This window comes from Oncorhynchus keta, unplaced genomic scaffold (assembly GCF_023373465.1).
Source record: "Oncorhynchus keta strain PuntledgeMale-10-30-2019 unplaced genomic scaffold, Oket_V2 Un_contig_21779_pilon_pilon, whole genome shotgun sequence".
NCBI lineage: Eukaryota > Metazoa > Chordata > Actinopteri > Salmoniformes > Salmonidae > Oncorhynchus > Oncorhynchus keta.
Genome location: NW_026282597.1, coordinates 32,665 through 56,756, shown reverse-complemented (window position 1 = coordinate 56,756; position 24,092 = coordinate 32,665). Strand labels below are relative to the sequence as shown.

General features: G+C 34.7%; 1 protein-coding gene across 1 annotated transcript; it reads left to right on the top strand.

Moving 5' to 3' along the window:
• The first annotated feature begins 3,569 nt into the window (after window positions 1-3,569).
• Window positions 3,570-5,833, top strand: LOC127921207 (C-C motif chemokine 13-like). The gene is made up of 3 exons (XM_052504981.1): window positions 3,570-4,084; window positions 4,279-4,396; window positions 4,644-5,833. The coding sequence occupies exons 1-3, from the start codon at window positions 4,021-4,023 to the stop codon at window positions 4,774-4,776; spliced, it is 315 nt and encodes a 104-aa protein (XP_052360941.1). The 5' UTR covers window positions 3,570-4,020; the 3' UTR covers window positions 4,777-5,833.
• The last annotated feature ends 18,259 nt before the right edge of the window (window positions 5,834-24,092 follow it).

The window sequence follows — 24,092 nt, the reverse complement described above, 5'->3', positions numbered from 1 at the left end:
AGTCAGTATGACTGTATAGACAGATGGGTCAGTCAGTATGATTGTATAACAGATGGGTCAGTCAGTATGATTGTATAGCCAGATGGGTCAGTCAGTATGATTGCATAACAGATGGGTCAGTCAGTATGATTACATATCAGGCCTACAGGAAGTCTTCTGTACAGAACATAATGGAATTACGGAAAGATTTTTCTAGAACATAATGGAATTAGTCTAGTGAAAGATTTTTCTAGTGAAGTTGGTGTGAGTGTGGGAGAGAATCAATTATCAGTGAAGTTCTTGGTGTGGTGTAGTCAGTGTGGTGTGAGAGAGAGATACAGAGTCTACAGTAGTCTAGTGAAGTTGGTGTGAGTGTAGGGAGAGATACAGAGTCTACAGTAGTCTAGTGAAGTTGTGTTGGTGAGTGTAGGGAGAGATACAGAGTCTACAGTAGTCTAGTGAAGTTGGTGTGAGTGTGGGGAGATACAGAGTCTACAGTAGTCTAGTCTCTACAGTAGTCTAGTGAAGTTGGTGTGGGAGAGTGTAGGGAGAGATGTACAGAGTCTACAGTAGTCTAGTGAAGTTGTGGGGAGAGATGTAGTCTAGTGAAGTTGGTGTGAGGGAGAGATACAGAGTCTACAGTAGTCTAGTGAAGTTGGTGTGAGTGTAGGGAGAGATACAGAGTCTACAGTAGTCTAGTGAAGTTGGTGTGAGTGTAGGGAGAGATACAGAGTCTAGTAGTCTAGTGAAGTTGGTGTGAGTGTGGGGAGAGATACAGAGTCTACAGTAGTCTAGTGAAGTTGGTGTGAGTGTAGGGAGAGATACAGTAGTCTAGTGAAGTTGGTGTGAGTGTGGGGAGAGATACAGAGTCTACAGTAGTCTAGTGAAGTTGGTGTGAGTGTAGGGATTGTTACAGAGTCTACAGTAGTCTAGTGAAGTTGGTGTGAGTGTAGGGAGAGATACAGAGTCTACAGTAGTCTAGTGAAGTTGGTGTGAGTGTAGTCTAGGGTTGGTGTGAGAGGGAGAGATACAGAGTCTAGTGAAGTTGGTGTGAGTGTAGGGATTGTTACAGAGTCTACAGTAGTCTAGTGAAGTTGGTGTGAGTGTGGGGAGAGATACAGGAGTCTACTGTAGTCTAGTGAAGTTGGTGTGAGTGTGGGGAGAGATACAGAGTCTACTGTAGTCTAGTGAAGTTGGTGTGAGTGTAGGGAGAGATACAGTAGTCTAGTGAAGTTGGTGTGAGTGTAGGGATTGTTACAGAGTCTACAGTAGTCTAGTGAAGTTGGTGTGAGTGTGGGGAGAGATACAGAGTCTACAGTAGTCTAGTGAAGTTGGTGTGAGTGTAGGGAGAGATACAGTAGTCTAGTGAAGTTGGTGTGAGTGTGGGGAGAGATACAGAGTCTACAGTAGTCTAGTGAAGTTGGTGTGAGTGTGGGGAGAGATACAGAGTCTACAGTAGTCTAGTGAAGTTGGTGTGAGTGTAGGGAGAGATACAGAGTCTACAGTAGTCTAGTGAAGTTGGTGTGAGTGTAGGGAGAGATACAGAGTCTACAGTAGTCTAGTGAAGTTGGTGTGAGTGTGGGGAGAGATACAGAGTCTACAGTAGTCTAGTGAAGTTGGTGTGAGTGTGGGGAGAGATACAGTAGTCTAGTGAAGTTGGTGTGAGTGTGGGGAGAGATACAGAGTCTACAGTAGTCTAGTGAAGTTGGTGTGAGTGTGGGGTCAGTAGTCTAGTGAAGTTGGTGTGAGTGTGGGGAGAGATACAGAGTCTACAGTAGTCTAGTGAAGTTGGTGTGAGTGTAGGGAGAGATACAGAGTCTACAGTAGTCTAGTGAAGTTGGTGTGAGTGTGGGGAGAGATACAGAGTCTACAGTAGTCTAGTGAAGTTGGTGTGAGTGTGGGGAGAGATACAGTCTAGTAGTCTGAGTTGGTGTGAAGTTGGTGTGAAGTTGGTGTGAGTGTGGGAGAGATACAGGAGTCTACAGTAGTCTAGTGAAGTTGGTGTGAGTGTGGGGAGAGATACAGAGTCTACAGTAGTCTAGTGAAGTTGGTGTGAGTGTAGGGAGAGATACAGAGTCTACAGTAGTCTAGTGAAGTTGGTGTGAGTGTGGGGAGAGATACAGTAGTCTACAGTAGTCTAGTGAAGTTGGTGTGAGTGTAGGGAGAGATACAGTAGTCTAGTGAAGTTGGTGTGAGTGTAGGGAGAGATACAGTAGTCTACAGTAGTCTAGTGAAGTTGGTGTGAGTGTAGGGAGAGATACAGTAGTCTAGTGAAGTTGGTGTGAGTGTGGGGAGAGATACAGAGTCTACAGTAGTCTAGTGAAGTTGGTGTGAGTGTGGGGAGAGATACAGAGTCTACAGTAGTCTAGTGAAGTTGGTGTGAGTGTGGGGAGAGATACAGAGTCTACAGTAGTCTAGTGAAGTTGGTGTGAGTGTGGGGAGAGATACAGTAGTCTAGTGAAGTTGGTGTGAGTGTGGGGAGAGATACAGAGTCTACAGTAGTCTAGTGAAGTTGGTGTGAGTGTGGGGAGAGATACAGGAGTCTACAGTAGTCTAGTGAAGTTGGTGTGAGTGTAGGGAGAGATACTAGAAGTCTACAGTAGTCTAGTGAAGTTGGTGGGGAGATGAGTGTAGGTGAAGTTGGTGTGAGATACAGGAGTCTTGTCCGGTCCATAACTGCCCATAGTATAACAAAATATTTCCTGTCCTTGTTTTTGTGAAAAGCCAGGGATGGGTTTGGATAAATGTAACCACTCTCACATTCATAGACAGAGCTACGGATGGAAGGACTGAGCATCCATGATGTCAACATGATAGTTTTAACCATGTTCTCAGGATATACAGTGGCTGTTTACATTTCCTATGTTTTAAATGACAGTAAAATAAGCTTATATTCTGGGTTCTGATGGGGTTATGACAGTTCAACTAAACTCAAGAAGCATTCATAAGTTATATTCTTCAAGAATCAATGCGTGTATATCATTAATTTATTAGTCCAATAATGGATATAGCAACTGTGGAATGTTTTTGTTATGACTCAAATCAAATCAAATCAAATTTTATTTGTCACATACACATGGTTAGCAGATGTTAATGCGAGTGTAGCGAAATGCTTGTGCTTCTAGTTCTAGGTACCAGGGATCAAACCACCAACCTTCCAAACTGAGGGAAGACACAAACCACAACCCCACTACATCTGAGATGAATTGATATAAAAAGACTCTATGATTTAACTTCACTATGATGTAAAGATTAACAGTATACTACAGGTTTTAAATCAAAATACACCGTCCTAAAATCTGCTTTTAAACGTTGAAAGACACATAGTTGATTTCAAGAATGACTTACAAACTAGTTGGCTATGATGTAGAGAACTTCGTTTAATCTTAATTGTTCTTGTACTTGATGTAATGTATCATATAGTATATAGTCCACTTTAATATCCTTCCTTTGACATGCAATTCGACAGTAAATGTATTCTGAGTATTTCAGAAAATAGCAGTGCTGCTGAACATCCTGGAGGAAACAGACTTACAGAGAATTGAAGAAGAGGAACCTGAAGGGCAGAATGTTCGTTCTTAGAAAGATATTCAGAGTGAATTAAGGAGTTGAGGGGAGATTCCCACGTCAAGTGTCAATGGGTCTGATGGACCAGCTCTCTGTATAAAAGACAGGTCAGATCAGACCTCAGACATATAGCCAGAGCATCAGCTAGACTTCTGACACAGAACCAGACTAGAGCATCAGAGACCAGAGCATCGGAGACCAGAACATTAGAGACCAGAACATCAGAGACCAGAACATCAGAGACCAGAACATCAGAGACCAGAGCATCAGAGACCAGAACATCAGAGACCAGAACATCAGAGACCAGAGCATCAGAGACCAGAACATCAGAGACCAGAACATCAGAGACCAGAACATCAGAGACCAGAACATCAGAGAGAACATCAGAACATCAGAGACCAGAGCATCAGAGACCAGAACATCAGAGAACATCTCAAACAATACAATCTTCAGCATCTCAACCATCTCTGAACCATGAAGACCCTGACTGCTCTACTCCTCCTGGGACTGCTCTGCTCCCTCCACACGACGTCTGCAGGTGTGTGTTTGTGTGTGTGTTTGTGTGTGTGTGTGTGTGTGTGTGTGTGTGTGTGTGTGTGTGTGTGTGTGTGTGTGTGTGTGTGTGTGTGTGTGTGTGTGTGTGTGTGTGTGTGTGTGTGTGTAGCAATGCTGTGTAACACGCTGTTGGAGACATACCTGGAGATCGTTATGTTAACTGTGGTTTGTTTACAGGTGTCATCGCGTTGGAAATAGCACCTGACTGCTGTGTGAAATTCAGCGCGAGGATCCCTCTTCAACAAGTAGTTTCTCTCAGAACAACCTCCAGTAGCTGCCCTCGCAAAGCACTGATGTAAGTAAAGCATAGTCTACTGTAAACTGTAAACATCTGGGCTATAGCCTGGTCCCAGATCTGTTTGTGACTTCACGTCAACTCCTTGTCATGCCAAACACGACCAGGAGTGACAAGGAGTTGGTATGATAGCACAAACACACCTGGAACCAGGCTACATCCAGGCTACACTGTACAAGACAAGACGGAGCCGTTCATATTACAGACTGGATGTTCTGGGAGACAATGTGTTGTGTATCTGTTGCAGTTTCACCACAAAGAAAGGGAAGACATTTTGTGTTGACCCTTCTGAAGCCTGGGTCCAGAGTCATGTGACTAAGATTGAGAGCAGATCGACTACTGCCAAGACGACGATGTCATCAACTACCATCACCCCCTAACACCCCAACCCTTGTTGGTGCACTTTAAAGGGAATAGGTTGCCATTAGTGACACAAACCTTGTCATGCATGTCAATACCCTATCTGAGATTGGTATAGAGGAGGCTCAATGTAATGTACTAGGTTAATATCCTATCTGAGATTGGTATAGATTAGGTTCAATGTAATGTACTAGGTTAATATCCTATCTGAGATTGGTATGGATTAGGTTCAATGTAATGTACTAGGTTAATATCCTATCTGAGATTGGTATAGAGGAGGCTCAATGTAATGTACTAGGTTAATATCCTATCTGAGATTGGTATAGAGGAGGCTCAATGTAATGTACTAGGTTAATATCCTATCTGAGATTGGTATAGATTAGGTTCAATGTAATGTACTAGGTTAATATCCTATCTGAGATTGGTATAGAGGAGGCTCAATGTAATGTACTAGGTTAATATCCTATCTGAGATTGGTATAGAGGAGGCTCAATGTAATGTACTAGGTTAATATCCTATCTGAGATTGGTATAGATTAGGTTCAGTGTAATGTACTAGGTTAATATCCTATCTGAGATTGGTATGGATTAGGTTCAGTGTAATGTACTAGGTCTAGGATATACTAATTGTTTATTTTTCTATAACTGTAAACATATTTGACATGTAACTATTCAGTAAACTATTTAATATTTTATATTTAGTAAAGCCGTTGAAAATTTCAAACATCCTGTGAGAGTGGTTCATATGATTCAATGAATGTATTAATGGATATATATGGGTTGTAACTAGGTCTATTCTACTATACTGATATATAGATATTAATATATAGATATTAATGGGTTGTAACTAGGTCTATTCTACTATACTGATGTATATATTAATGGGTTGTAACTAGGTCTATTCTACTATACTGATATATATATTAATGGGTTGTAACTAGGTCTATTCTACTATACTGATGTATATATTAATGGGTTCTAACTAGGTCTATTCTACGATAATGATGTATATATTAATGGGTTGTGTACATGTTCTCAATCTGCAGCTGTTTAAATAAATCAAGTACTCTGAATAATTCTCTGATATTCATTTCAACATTCTTAATGTGTTGAGAATATACATTAAGTTCCCCAAAAATGAGGAACACCTTCGTAATATTGAGTCTCCCTTTTGTCCCTCAGAACAGCCTCAGTTAGTGAAGGCATGGACTCCACAAAGAGTCTCATGTGTTCCACAGCGATGCTTGACACTTGTGTCAAGATTTTATTTTATTTATTTAACTAGGCAAGTCAGTGAAGAACAAATTCGTATTTTTAATGACAGCCTACCGGGGAACAGTGGGTTAACTGCCTTTGTCAGGGAGAGAATGACAGATTGTTACCTTGTCAGCTCGGGGATTCGATCCAGCAACCTTTTGGTTACTAGTCCAACGCTCTAACCACTAGTCTACCTGCCACCCCCAAGTTGGCTGGATGTCCTTTGGGTGGTGGACAATTGTTGAGACGCACGGAAAACTGTTGACCGTGAAATGTTCCTAATGATTTGTACACTCAGTGTATGACTCCCTCTGTCACACACCATTTCAAATCCCTCTCATCGATCGCATCAAAACTGACTGATGCCATCTACTGGAGAAAAACGGAACTAACTTCCTAGACATTTCATTTTTATTATGAACTGGTATAATGCTGTAATCACAGTCTGTTACTATATGAACTGGTATAATGCTGTAATAACAGTGTTATTATATGAACTGGTATAATGCTGTAATAACAGTCTGTTACTATATGAACTGGTATAATGCTGTAATAACAGTCTGTTACTATATGAACTGGTATAATGCTGTAATAACAGTCTGTTATTATATGAACTGGTATAATGCTGTAATAACAGTCTGTTATTATATGAACTGGTATAATGCTGTAATAACAGTGTTACTATATGAACTGGTATAATGTTGTAATAACAGTCTGTTATTATATGAACTGGTATAATGCTGTAATAACAGTCTGTTATTATATGAACTGGTATAATGCTATAATAACAGTCTGTTACTATATGAACTGGTATAATGCTGTAATAACAGTGTTATTATATGAACTGGTATAATGCTGTAATAACAGTCTGTTACTATATGAACTGGTATAATGCTGTAATAACAGTCTGTTATTATATGAACTGGTATAATGCTGTAATAACAGTCTGTTACTATATGAACTGGTATAATGCTGTAATAACAGTGTTATTATATGAACTGGTATAATGCTGTAATAACAGTGTTACTATATGAACTGGTATAATGCTGTAGTATCAGTCTGTTACTATATGAACTGGTATAATGCTGTAATAACAGTCTGTTACTATATGAACTGGTATAATGCTGTAATAACAGTCTGTTACTATATGAACTGGTATAATGCTGTAATAACAGTGTTACTATATGAACTGGTATAATGCTGTAATAACAGTCTGTTACTATATGAACTGGTATAATGCTGTAATAACAGTCTGTTACTATATGAACTGGTATAATGCTGTAATAACAGTGTTACTATATGAACTGGTATAATGCTGTAATAACAGTGTTACTATATGAACTGGTATAATGCTGTAATAACAGTCTGTTACTATATGAACTGGTATAATGCTGTAATAACAGTCTGTTACTATATGAACTGCTATAATGCTGTAATAACAGTGTTACTATATGAACTGGTATAATGCTGTAGTAACAGTCTGTTACTATATGAACTGGTATAATGCTGAAGTAACAGTGTTACTATATGAACTGGTATAATGCTGTAATAACAGTCTGTTACTATATGAACTGGTATAATGCTGTAATAACAGTGTTACTATATGAACTGGTATAATGCTGTAGTAACAGTGTTACTATATGAACTGGTGTAATGCTGTAATAACAGTCTGTTACTATATGAACTGGTATAATGCTGTAATAACAGTCTGTTACTATATGAACTGGTATAATGCTGTAATAACAGTGTTACTATATGAACTGGTATAATGCTGTAATAACAGTGTTACTATATGAACTGGTATAATGCTGTAATAACAGTGTTACTATATGAACTGGTATAATGCTGTAATAACAGTCCGTTACTATATGAACTGGTATAATGCTGTAGTAACAGTCTGTTACTATATGAACTGGTATAATGCTGTAATAACAGTCTGTTACTATATGAACTGGTATAATGCTGTAATAACAGTGTTACTATATAAACTGGTATAATGCTGTAATAACAGTGTTACTATATAAACTGGTATAATGCTGTAATAACAGTGTTACTATATAAACTGGTATAATGCTGTAATAACAGTGTTACTATATGAACTGGTATAATGCTGTAGTAACAGTGTTACTATATGAACTGGTATAATGCTGTAATAACAGTCTGTTACTATATGAACTGGTATAATGCTGTAATAACAGTCTGTTACTATATGAACTGGTATAATGCTGTAATAACAGTGTTACTATATGAACTGGTATAATGCTGTAGTAACAGTGTTACTATATGAACTGGTATAATGCTGTAATAACAGTGTTACTATATGAACTGGTATAATGCTGTAATAACAGTGTTACTATATGAACTGGTATAATGCTGTAATAACAGTCTGTTACTATATGAACTGGTATAATGCTGTAATAACAGTGTTACTATATGAACTGGTATAATGCTGTAATAACAGTCTGTTACTATATGAACTGGTATAATGCTGTAATAACAGTGTTACTATATGAACTGGTATAATGCTGTAGTAACAGTCTGTTACTATATGAACTGGTATAATGCTGTAATAACAGTGTTACTATATGAACTGGTATAATGCTGTAATAACAGTCTGTTACTATATGAACTGGTATAATGCTGTAGTAACAGTCTGTTACTATATAAACTGGTATAATGCTGTAATAACAGTCTGTTACTATATGAACTGGTATAATGCTGTAATAACAGTCTGTTACTATATGAACTGCTATAATGCTGTAATAACAGTGTTACTATATGAACTGGTATAATGCTGTAGTAACAGTCTGTTACTATATGAACTGGTATAATGCTGTAATAACAGTGTTACTATATGAACTGGTATAATGCTGTAATAACAGTGTTACTATATGAACTGGTATAATGCTGTAGTAACAGTCTGTTACTATATGAACTGGTATAATGCTGTAATAACAGTCTGTTACTATATGAACTGGTATAATGCTGTAATAACAGTCTGTTACTATATGAACTGGTATAATGCTGTAATAACAGTCTGTTACTATATGAACTGGTATAATGCTGTAATAACAGTCTGTTACTATATGAACTGGTGTAATGCTGTAATAACAGTGTTACTATATGAACTGGTATAATGCTGTAATAACAGTCTGTTACTATATGAACTGGTATAATGCTGTAATAACAGTGTTACTATATGAACTGGTATAATGCTGTAGTAACAGTGCTACTATATGAACTGGTATAATGCTGTAATAACAGTCTGTTACTATATGAACTGGTATAATGCTGTAATAACAGTGTTACTATATGAACTGGTATAATGCTGTAATAACAGTCTGTTACTATATGAACTGGTATAATGCTGTAGTAACAGTCTGTTACTATATGAACTGGTATAATGCTGTAGTAACAGTCTGTTACTATATGAACTGGTATAATGCTGTAATAACAGTGTTACTATATGAACTGGTATAATGCTGTAATAACAGTCTGTTACTATATGAACTGGTATAATGCTGTAATAACAGTCTGTTACTATATGAACTGGTATAATGCTGTAATAACAGTCTGTTACTATATGAACTGGTATAATGCTGTAATAACAGTCTGTTATTATATGAACTGGTATAATGCTGTAATAACAGTCTGTTACTATATGAACTGGTATAATGCTGTAATAACAGTCTGTTACTATATGAACTGGTATAATGCTGTAATAACAGTGTTACTATATGAACTGGTATAATGCTGTAATAACAGTATGTTACTATATGAACTGGTATAATGCTGTAATAACAGTGTTACTATATGAACTGGTATAATGCTGTAATAACAGTGTTACTATATGAACTGGTATAATGCTGTAATAACAGTGTGACTATATGAACTGGTATAATGCTGTAATAACAGTGTTACTATATGAACTGGTATAATGCTGTAATAACAGTCTGTTACTATATGAACTGGTATAATGCTGTAATAACAGTCTGTTACTATATGAACTGGTATAATGCTGTAATAACAGTCTGTTACTATATAAACTGGTATAATGCTGTAATAACAGTGTTACTATATGAACTGGTATAATGCTGTAATAACAGTCTGTTACTATATGAACTGGTATAATGCTGTAATAACAGTCTGTTACTATATGAACTGGTATAATGCTGTAGTAACAGTCTGTTACTATATGAACTGGTATAATGCTGTAATAACAGTCTGTTACTATATGAACTGGTATAATGCTGTAATAACAGTGTTACTATATGAACTGGTATAATGCTGTAATAACAGTCTGTTACTATATGAACTGGTATAATGCTGTAATAACAGTGTTACTATATGAACTGGTATAATGCTGTAATAACAGTCTGTTACTATATGAACTGGTATAATGCTGTAATAACAGTGTTACTATATGAACTGGTATAATGCTGTAATAACAGTGTTACTATATGAACTGGTATAATGCTGTAATAACAGTGTTACTATATGAACTGGTATAATGCTGTAATAACAGTCTGTTACTATATGAACTGGTATAATGCTGTAATAACAGTCTGTTACTATATGAACTGGTATAATGCTGTAATAACAGTCTGTTACTATATGAACTGGTATAATGCTGTAATAACAGTGTTACTATATGAACTGGTATAATGCTGTAATAACAGTGTTACTATATGAACTGGTATAATGCTGTAATAACAGTGTTACTATATGAACTGGTATAATGCTGTAATAACAGTGTTACTATATGAACTGGTATAATGCTGTAATAACAGTGTTACTATATGAACTGGTATAATGCTGTAATAACAGTCTGTTACTATATGAACTGGTATAATGCTGTAATAACAGTCTGTTACTATATGAACTGGTATAATGCTGTAATAACAGTGTTACTATATGAACTGGTATAATGCTGTAATAACAGTGTTACTATATGAACTGGTATAATGCTGTAATAACAGTGTTACTATATGAACTGGTATAATGCTGTAATAACAGTCTGTTACTATATGAACTGGTATAATGCTGTAGTAACAGTGTTACTATATGAACTGGTATAATGCTGTAATAACAGTCTGTTACTATATGAACTGGTATAATGCTGTAGTAACAGTCCGTTACTATATGAACTGGTATAATGCTGTAATAACAGTCTGTTACTATATGAACTGGTATAATGCTGTAATAACAGTGTTACTATATGAACTGGTATAATGCTGTAATAACAGTCTGTTACTATATGAACTGGTATAATGCTGTAATAACAGTGTTACTATATGAACTGGTATAATGCTGTAATAACAGTGTTATTATATGAACTGGTATAATGCTGTAATAACAGTCTGTTACTATATGAACTGGTATAATGCTGTAATAACAGTGTTACTATATGAACTGGTATAATGCTGTAATAACAGTGTTACTATATGAACTGGTATAATGCTGTAATAACAGTGTTACTATAAGAACTGGTATAATGCTGTAGTAACAGTCTGTTACTATATGAACTGGTATAATGCTGTAATAACAGTGTTACTATATGAACTGGTATAATGCTGTAATAACAGTCTGTTACTATATGAACTGGTATAATGCTGTAATAACAGTCTGTTACTATATGAACTGGTATAATGCTGTAGTAACAGTCTGTTACTATATGAACTGGTATAATGCTGTAGTAACAGTCTGTTACTATATGAACTGGTATAATGCTGTAGTAACAGTGTGTGTGTTACTATATGAACTGGTATAATGCTGTAGTAACAGTCTGTTACTATATGAACTGGTATAATGCTGTAATAACAGTCTGTTACTATATGAACTGGTATAATGCTGTAATAACAGTGTTACTATATGAACTGGTATAATGCTGTAATAACAGTCTGTTACTATATGAACTGGTATAATGCTGTAATAACAGTGTTACTATATGAACTGGTATAATGCTGTAATAACAGTGTTACTATATGAACTGGTATAATGCTGTAATAACAGTCTGTTACTATATGAACTGGTATAATGCTGTAGTAACAGTGTTACTATATGAACTGGTATAATGCTGTAATAACAGTGTTACTATATGAACTGGTATAATGCTGTAATAACAGTCTGTTACTATATGAACTGGTATAATGCTGTAATAACAGTGTTACTATATGAACTGGTATAATGCTGTAATAACAGTGTTACTATATGAACTGGTATAATGCTGTAATAACAGTGTTACTATATGAACTGGTATAATGCTGTAATAACAGTCTGTTACTATATGAACTGGTATAATGCTGTAATAACAGTCTGTTACTATATGAACTGGTATAATGCTGTAATAACAGTGTTACTATATGAACTGGTATAATGCTGTAATAACAGTGTTATTATATGAACTGGTATAATGCTGTAATAACAGTCTGTTACTATATGAACTGGTATAATGCTGTAATAACAGTGTTACTATATGAACTGGTATAATGCTGTAATAACAGTGTTACTATATGAACTGGTATAATGCTGTAATAACAGTGTTACTATATGAACTGGTATAATGCTGTAGTAACAGTCTGTTACTATATGAACTGGTATAATGCTGTAATAACAGTGTTACTATATGAACTGGTATAATGCTGTAATAACAGTCTGTTACTATATGAACTGGTATAATGCTGTAATAACAGTCTGTTACTATATGAACTGGTATAATGCTGTAGTAACAGTCTGTTACTATATGAACTGGTATAATGCTGTAGTAACAGTCTGTTACTATATGAACTGGTATAATGCTGTAGTAACAGTGTGTGTGTTACTATATGAACTGGTATAATGCTGTAATAACAGTGTTACTATATGAACTGGTATAATGCTGTAATAACAGTCTGTTACTATATGAACTGGTGTAATGCTGTAATAACAGTGTTACTATATGAACTGGTATAATGCTGTAATAACAGTCTGTTACTATATGAACTGGTATAATGCTGTAATAACAGTGTTACTATATGAACTGGTATAATGCTGTAATAACAGTCTGTTACTATATGAACTGGTATAATGCTGTAATAACAGTGTTACTATATGAACTGGTATAATGCTGTAATAACAGTCTGTTACTATATGAACTGGTATAATGCTGTAATAACAGTCTGTTACTATATGAACTGGTATAATGCTGTAGTAACAGTGTTACTATATGAACTGGTATAATGCTGTAATAACAGTGTTACTATATGAACTGGTATAATGCTGTAGTAACAGTGTTACTATATGAACTGGTGTAATGCTGTAATAACAGTCTGTTACTATATGAACTGGTATAATGCTGTAATAACAGTGTTACTATATGAACTGGTATAATGCTGTAGTAACAGTCTGTTACTATATGAACTGGTATAATGCTGTAATAACAGTGTTACTATATGAACTGGTATAATGCTGTAGTAACAGTCTGTTACTATATGAACTGGTATAATGCTGTAATAACAGTCTGTTACTATATGAACTGGTATAATGCTGTAATAACAGTGTTACTATATGAACTGGTATAATGCTGTAATAACAGTCTGTTACTATATGAACTGGTATAATGCTGTAATAACAGTCTGTTACTATATGAACTGGTATAATGCTGTAATAACAGTGTTACTATATGAACTGGTATAATGCTGTAATAACAGTCTGTTACTATATGAACTGGTATAATGCTGTAATAACAGTGTTACTATATGAACTGGTATAATGCTGTAATAACAGTGTTACTATATGAACTGGTATAATGCTGTAATAACAGTCTGTTACTATATGAACTGGTATAATGCTGTAATAACAGTCTGTTACTATATGAACTGGTATAATGCTGTAATAACAGTGTTACTATATGAACTGGTATAATGCTGTAATAACAGTCTGTTACTATATGAACTGGTATAATGCTGTAATAACAGTCTGTTACTATATGAACTGGTATAATGCTGTAATAACAGTCTGTTACTATATGAACTGGTATAATGCTGTAATAACAGTGTTACTATATGAACTGGTATAATGCTGTAATAACAGTGTTACTATATGAACTGGTATAATGCTGTAATAACAGTCTGTTACTATATGAACTGGTATAATGCTGTAATAACAGTCTGTTACTATATGAACTGGTATAATGCTGTAATAACAGTGTTACTATATGAACTGGTATAATGCTGTAATAACAGTGTTATTATATGAACTGGTATAATGCTGTAATAACAGTCTGTTACTATATGAACTGGTATAATGCTGTAATAACAGTGTTACTATATGAACTGGTATAATGCTGTAATAACAGTGTTACTATATGAACTGGTATAATGCTGTAATAACAGTGTTACTATATGAACTGGTATAATGCTGTAATAACAGTGTTACTATATGAACTGGTATAATGCTGTAATAACAGTGTTACTATATGAACTGGTATAATGCTGTAGTAACAGTGTTATTATATGAACTGGTATAATGCTGTAATAACAGTCTGTTACTATATGAACTGGTATAATGCTGTAATAACAGTGTTACTATATGAACTGGTATAATGCTGTAATAACAGTGTTACTATATGAACTGGTATAATGCTGTAGTAACAGTCTGTTACTATATGAACTGGTATAATGCTGTAATAACAGTCTGTTACTATATGAACTGGTATAATGCTGTAGTAACAGTCTGTTACTATATGAACTGGTATAATGCTGTAGTAACAGTGTTACTATATGAACTGGTATAATGCTGTAGTAACAGTCTGTTACTATATGAACTGGTATAATGCTGTAGTAACAGTGTTACTATATGAACTGGTATAATGCTGTAATAACAGTCTGTTACTATATGAACTGGTATAATGCTGTAATAACAGTCTGTTACTATATGAACTGGTATAATGCTGTAGTAACAGTCTGTTACTATATGAACTGGTATAATGCTGTAGTAACAGTCTGTTACTATATGAACTGGTATAATGCTGTAGTAACAGTGTGTGTGTTACTATATGAACTGGTATAATGCTGTAATAACAGTGTTACTATATGAACTGGTATAATGCTGTAATAACAGTCTGTTACTATATGAACTGGTATAATGCTGTAATAACAGTGTTACTATATGAACTGGTATAATGCTGTAATAACAGTCTGTTACTATATGAACTGGTATAATGCTGTAATAACAGTCTGTTACTATATGAACTGGTATAATGCTGTAATAACAGTCTGTTACTATATGAACTGGTATAATGCTGTAATAACAGTGTTACTATATGAACTGGTATAATGCTGTAATAACAGTCTGTTACTATATGAACTGGTATAATGCTGTAATAACAGTCTGTTACTATATGAACTGGTATAATGCTGTAATAACAGTGTTACTATATGAACTGGTATAATGCTGTAATAACAGTCTGTTACTATATGAACTGGTATAATGCTGTAATAACAGTCTTTACTATATGAACTGGTATAATGCTGTAATAACAGTGTTACTATATGAACTGGTATAATGCTGTAATAACAGTCTGTTACTATATGAACTGGTATAATGCTGTAATAACAGTGTTACTATATGAACTGGTATAATGCTGTAATAACAGTGTTACTATATGAACTGGTATAATGCTGTAATAACAGTCTGTTACTATATGAACTGGTATAATGCTGTAATAACAGTCTGTTACTATATGAACTGGTATAATGCTGTAATAACAGTGTTACTATATGAACTGGTATAATGCTGTAATAACAGTGTTACTATATGAACTGGTATAATGCTGTAATAACAGTCTGTTACTATATGAACTGGTATAATGCTGTAATAACAGTGTTTACTATATGAACTGGTATAATGCTGTAATAACAGTCTGTTACTATATGAACTGGTATAATGCTGTAATAACAGTGTTACTATATGAACTGGTATAATGCTGTAATAACAGTGTTACTATGAACTGGTATAATGCTGTAATAACAGTCTGTTACTATATGAACTGGTATAATGCTGTAATAACAGTCTGTTACTATATGAACTGGTATAATGCTGTAATAACAGTGTTACTATATGAACTGGTATAATGCTGTAATAACAGTGTTATTATATGAACTGGTATAATGCTGTAATAACAGTCTGTTACTATATGAACTGGTATAATGCTGTAATAACAGTGTTACTATATGAACTGGTATAATGCTGTAATAACAGTGTTACTATATGAACTGGTATAATGCTGTAATAACAGTGTTACTATAGAACTGGTATAATGCTGTAATAACAGTGTTACTATATGAACTGGTATAATGCTGTAGTAACAGTGTTATTATATGAACTGGTATAATGCTGTAATAACAGTCTGTTACTATATGAACTGGTATAATGCTGTAGTAACAGTGTTACTATATGAACTGGTATAATGCTGTAATAACAGTGTTACTATATGAACTGGTATAATGCTGTAGTAACAGTCTGTTACTATATGAACTGGTATAATGCTGTAATAACAGTCTGTTACTATATGAACTGGTATAATGCTGTAGTAACAGTCTGTTACTATATGAACTGGTATAATGCTGTAGTAACAGTGTTACTATATGAACTGGTATAATGCTGTAGTAACAGTCTGTTACTATATGAACTGTATAATGCTGTAGTAACAGTGTTACTATATGAACTGGTATAATGCTGTAATAACAGTCTGTTTCTATATGAACTGGTATAATGCTGTAATAACAGTCTATTACTATATGAACTGGTATAATGCTGTAGTAACAGTCTGTTACTATATGAACTGGTATAATGCTGTAGTAACAGTCTGTTACTATATGAACTGGTATAATGCTGTAGTAACAGTGTGTGTTTTCTATATGAACTGGTATAATGCTGTAATAACAGTATTACTATATGAACTGGTATAATGCTGTAATAACAGTCTGTTACTATATGAACTGGTGTAATGCTGTAATAACAGTGTTACTATATGAACTGGTATAATGCTGTAATAACAGTCTGTTACTATATGAACTGGTATAATGCTGTAATAACAGTGTTACTATATGAACTGGTATAATGCTGTAATAACAGTCTGTTACTATATGAACTGGTATAATGCTGTAATAACAGTGTTACTATATGAACTGGTATAATGCTGTAATAACAGTCTGTTACTATATGAACTGGTATAATGCTGTAATAACAGTCTGTTACTATATGAACTGGTATAATGCTGTAGTAACAGTGTTACTATATGAACTGGTATAATGCTGTAATAACAGTGTTACTATATGAACTGGTATAATGCTGTAGTAACAGTGTTACTATATGAACTGGTGTAATGCTGTAATAACAGTCTGTTACTATATGAACTGGTATAATGCTGTAATAACAGTGTTACTATATGAACTGGTATAATGCTGTAGTAACAGTCTGTTTTCTATATGAACTGGTATAATGCTGTAATAACAGTGTTACTATATGAACTGGTATAATGCTGTAGTAACAGTCTGTTACTATATGAACTGGTATAATGCTGTAATAACAGTCTGTTACTATATGAACTGGTATAATGCTGTAATAACAGTGTTACTATATGAACTGGTATAATGCTGTAATAACAGTCTGTTACTATATGAACTGGTATAATGCTGTAATAACAGTCTGTTACTATATGAACTGGTATAATGCTGTAATAACAGTGTTACTATATGAACTGGTATAATGCTGTAATAACAGTCTGTTACTATATGAACTGGTATAATGCTGTAATAACAGTGTTACTATATGAACTGGTATAATGCTGTAATAACAGTGTTACTATATGAACTGGTATAATGCTGTAATAACAGTCTGTTACTATATGAACTGGTATAATGCTGTAATAACAGTCTGTTACTATATGAACTGGTATAATGCTGTAATAACAGTGTTACTATATGAACTGGTATAATGCTGTAATAACAGTGTTACTATATGAACTGGTATAATGCTGTAATAACAGTGTTACTATTAGTGAACTGGTATAATGCTGTAATAACAGTCTGTTACTATATGAACTGGTATAATGCTGTAGTAACAGTGTTACTATATGAACTGGTATAATGCTGTAATAACAGTGTTACTATATGAACTGGTATAATGCTGTAGTAACAGTGTTACTATATGAACTGGTGTAATGCTGTAATAACAGTCTGTTACTATATGAACTGGTATAATGCTGTAATAACAGTGTTACTATATGAACTGGTATAATGCTGTAGTAACAGTCTGTTACTATATGAACTGGTATAATGCTGTAATAACAGTGTTACTATATGAACTGGTATAATGCTGTAGTAACAGTCTGTTACTATATGAACTGGTATAATGCTGTAATAACAGTCTGTTACTATATGAACTGGTATAATGCTGTAATAACAGTGTTACTATATGAACTGGTATAATGCTGTAATAACAGTCTGTTACTATATGAACTGGTATAATGCTGTAATAACAGTCTGTTACTATATGAACTGGTATAATGCTGTAATAACAGTGTTACTATATGAACTGGTATAATGCTGTAATAACAGTCTGTTACTATATGAACTGGTATAATGCTGTAATAACAGTGTTACTATATGAACTGGTATAATGCTGTAATAACAGTGTTACTATATGAACTGGTATAATGCTGTAATAACAGTCTGTTACTATATGAACTGGTATAATGCTGTAATAACAGTCTGTTACTATATGAACTGGTATAATGCTGTAATAACAGTGTTACTATATGAACTGGTATAATGCTGTAATAACAGTGTTACTATATGAACTGGTATAATGCTGTAATAACAGTCTGTTACTATATGAACTGGTATAATGCTGTAATAACAGTCTGTTACTATATGAACTGGTATAATGCTGTAATAACAGTCTGTTACTATATGAACTGGTATAATGCTGTAATAACAGTGTTACTATATGAACTGGTATAATGCTGTAATAACAGTGTTGTACTAACATGAACTGGTATAATGCTGTAATAACAGTCTGTTACTATATGAACTGGTATAATGCTGTAATAACAGTCTGTTACTATATGAACTGGTATAATGCTGTAATAACAGTGTTACTATATGAACTGGTATAATGCTGTAATAACAGTGTTATTATATGAACTGGTATAATGCTGTAATAACAGTCTGTTACTATATGAACTGGTATAATGCTGTAATAACAGTGTTACTATATGAACTGGTATAATGCTGTAATAACAGTGTTACTATATGAACTGGTATAATGCTGTAATAACAGTGTTACTATATGAACTGGTATAATGCTGTAATAACAGTGTTACTATATGAACTGGTATAATGCTGTAGTAACAGTGTTATTATATGAACTGGTATAATGCTGTAATAACAGTCTGTTACTATATGAACTGGTATAATGCTGTAATAACAGTGTTACTATATGAACTGGTATAATGCTGTAATAACAGTGTTACTATATGAACTGGTATAATGCTGTAGTAACAGTCTGTTACTATATGAACTGGTATAATGCTGTAATAACAGTCTGTTACTATATGAACTGGTATAATGCTGTAGTAACAGTCTGTTACTATATGAACTGGTATAATGCTGTAGTAACAGTGTTACTATATGAACTGGTATAATGCTGTAGTAACAGTCTGTTACTATATGAACTGGTATAATGCTGTAGTAACAGTGTTACTATATGAACTGGTATAATGCTGTAATAACAGTCTGTTACTATATGAACTGGTATAATGCTGTAATAACAGTCTGTTACTATATGAACTGGTATAATGCTGTAGTAACAGTCTGTTACTATATGAACTGGTATAATGCTGTAGTAACAGTGTGTGTGTTACTATATGAACTGGTATAATGCTGTAATAACAGTGTTACTATATGAACTGGTATAATGCTGTAATAACAGTCTGTTACTATATGAACTGGTGTAATGCTGTAATAACAGTGTTACTATATGAACTGGTATAATGCTGTAATAACAGTCTGTTACTATATGAACTGGTATAATGCTGTAATAACAGTGTTACTATATGAACTGGTATAATGCTGTAGTAACAGTCTGTTACTATATGAACTGGTATAATGCTGTAATAACAGTGTTACTATATGAACTGGTATAATGCTGTAATAACAGTGTTACTATATGAACTGGTATAATGCTGTAATAACAGTGTTACTATATGAACTGGTATAATGCTGTAATAACAGTCTGTTACTATATGAACTGGTATAATGCTGTAGTAACAGTGTTACTATATGAACTGGTATAATGCTGTAATAACAGTGTTACTATATGAACTGGTATAATGCTGTAGTAACAGTGTTACTATATGAACTGGTGTAATGCTGTAATAACAGTCTGTTACTATATGAACTGGTATAATGCTGTAATAACAGTGTTACTATATGAACTGGTATAATGCTGTAATAACAGTGTTACTATATGAACTGGTATAATGCTGTAATAACAGTCTGTTACTATATGAACTGGTATAATGCTGTAGTAACAGTCTGTTACTATATGAACTGGTATAATGCTGTAATAACAGTGTTACTATATGAACTGGTATAATGCTGTAGTAACAGTCTGTTACTATATGAACTGGTATAATGCTGAAGTAACAGTGTTACTATATGAACTGGTATAATGCTGTAATAACAGTCTGTTACTATATGAACTGGTATAATGCTGTAGTAACAGTCTGTTACTATATGAACTGGTATAATGCTGTAATAACAGTGTTACTATATGAACTGGTATAATGCTGTAGTAACAGTCTGTTACTATATGAACTGGTATAATGCTGTAATAACAGTCTGTTACTATATGAACTGGTATAATGCTATAATAACAGTGTTACTATATGAACTGGTATAATGCTGTAATAACAGTCTGTTACTATATGAACTGGTATAATGCTGTAATAACAGTGTTACTATATGAACTGGTATAATGCTGTAATAACAGTGTTACTATATGAACTGGTATAATGCTGTAATAACAGTCTGTTACTATATGAACTGGTATAATGCTGTAATAACAGTCTGTTACTATATGAACTGGTATAATGCTGTAATAACAGTGTTACTATATGAACTGGTATAATGCTGTAATAACAGTGTTATTATATGAACTGGTATAATGCTGTAATAACAGTCTGTTACTATATGAACTGGTATAATGCTGTAATAACAGTGTTACTATGAACTGGTATAATGCTGTAATAACAGTGTTACTATATGAACTGGTATAATGCTGTAATAACAGTGTTACTATATGAACTGGTATAATGCTGTAATAACAGTGTTACTATATGAACTGGTATAATGCTGTAGTAACAGTCTGTTACTATATGAACTGGTATAATGCTGTAATAACAGTCTGTTACTATATGAACTGGTATAATGCTGTAGTAACAGTCTGTTACTATATGAACTGGTATAATGCTGTAGTAACAGTGTTACTATATGAACTGGTATAATGCTGTAGTAACAGTCTGTTACTATATGAACTGGTATAATGCTGTAGTAACAGTGTTACTATATGAACTGGTATAATGCTGTAATAACAGTCTGTTACTATATGAACTGGTATAATGCTGTAATAACAGTGTTACTATATGAACTGGTATAATGCTGTAATAACAGTGTTACTATATGAACTGGTATAATGCTGTAGTAACAGTGTTATTATATGAACTGGTATAATGCTGTAATAACAGTCCGTTACTATATGAACTGGTATAATGCTGTAATAACAGTCTGTTACTATATGAACTGGTATAATGCTGTAATAACAGTGTTACTATATGAACTGGTATAATGCTGTAATAACAGTGTTACTATATGAACTGGTATAATGCTGTAGTAACAGTGTTATTATATGAACTGGTATAATGCTGTAATAACAGTCCGTTACTATATGAACTGGTATAATGCTGTAATAACAGTGTTACTATATGAACTGGTATAATGCTGTAATAACAGTCCGTTACTATATGAACTGGTATAATGCTGTAATAACAGTCTGTTATTATATGAACTGGTATAATGCTGTAATAACAGTCCGTTACTATATGAACTGGTATAATGCTGTAATAACAGTGTTACTATATGAACTGGTATAATGCTGTAATAACAGTGTTACTATATGAACTGGTATAATGCTGTAGTAACAGTCCGTTACTATATGAACTGGTATAATGCTGTAATAACAGTCTGTTATTATATGAACTGGTATAATGCTGTAATAACAGTGTTACTATATGAACTGGTATAATGCTGTAATAACAGTCTGTTACTATATGAACTGGTATAATGCTGTAATAACAGTGTTACTATATGAACTGGTATAATGCTGTAATAACAGTGTTACTATATAAACTGGATCAGAACAGTTGTTCTCCAGGACCGAAGAGGAAGAACCTGGTATAAAAGTAATTAAAAACACAAGGATCATTCACATTGTTTTATTGGTTAGGTCATCCAGCTACCTTACCGTTCAAATAGTTAAAATTATTTGAAATATAAATCTTCAAGGATAAAAGCCAAACTTCAAAAACTAAAACGAAAAATATTATTTCACGAATGAAAAAAACAAAAACAAACTGAAAAGCTCCTAAACTAAAATGTAAAGCACAAAACGTCAGACAAAACCAAAACAGTCATTCCAATTTGTATCACTACACATATCATCATAATAATAATAATAATAATAATAATAAACATATTAATAAATGAATGTGTACAGCATCGATACAAAACATGTGCAGGAATAGATGAGACAGACTGGTGACACATCATGATGGTTCTCACTCAACTGATCCACTCTCTTCATCTATTTATTTCACTTCTTTTCTCTGGGGTTTCCCAGGGCTTCTCCCAGGGGTGGGGTGTGAGTTAGGGTGGTGGGTGTTGTATTCTGTCGTAAGTAAGGCTTATGATGACGAAGACGAAGACGGCGGGTCTAGACACCGAAGGTGTTCTCTCCACTGTACGCCACGTATAAAAACCCGTCCTCGTCCTTCTCCTTCTCGTACAGCTGTCCCATGGTGATGCTGCAACGGGAGGTCACAACAAAACACAGAGAGGAGGAGGAGGAAATGGGAAAAAGTCAACAGACTGCGGCCCAAATGCAAACCTATTCCCTATACACGGCTCACCATAGGGCTCTGGTCAAAATGTAGTGCACTATGTAGGGGAGTAGGGTGCCATTTGGGACACACAGCCACATACTACTCAAGTGAACGGAGGGGATGGAATGCTATGTGGGGGAGTAGGGTGCCGTTTGGGACACACAGCCACATACTACTCAAGTGAACGGAGGGGATGGAATGCTATGTGGGGGAGTAGGGTGCCGTTTGGGACACACAGCCACATACTACTCAAGTGAACGGAGGGGATGGAATGCTATGTGGGGGAGTAGGGTGCCGTTTGGGACACACAGCCACATACTACTCAAGTGAACGGAGGGGATGGAATGCTATGTGGGGGAGTAGGGTGCCGTTTGGGACACACAGCCACATACTAGTCAAGTGAACAGAGGGGATGGAATGCTATGTGGGGGAGTAGGGTGCCGTTCGGGACACACAGCCACATACTACTCAAGTGAACAGAGGGGATGGAATGCTATGTGGGGGAGTAGGGTGCCGTTTGGGACACACAGCCACATACTACTCAAGTGAACGGAGGGGATGGAATGCTATGTGGGGGAGTAGGGTGCCGTTTGGGACACACAGCCACATACTAGTCAAGTGAACAGAGGGGATGGAATGCTATGTGGGGGAGTAGGGTGCCGTTTGGGACACACAGCCACATACTACTCAAGTGAACGGAGGGGATGGAATGCTATGTAGGGGAGTAGGGTGCCGTTTGGGACACACAGCCACATACTAGTCAAGTGAACAGAGGGGATGGAATGCTATGTAGGGGGAGTAGGGTGCCGTTTGGGACACACAGCCACATACTAGTCAAGTGAACAGAGGGGATGGAATGCTATGTGGGGGAGTAGGG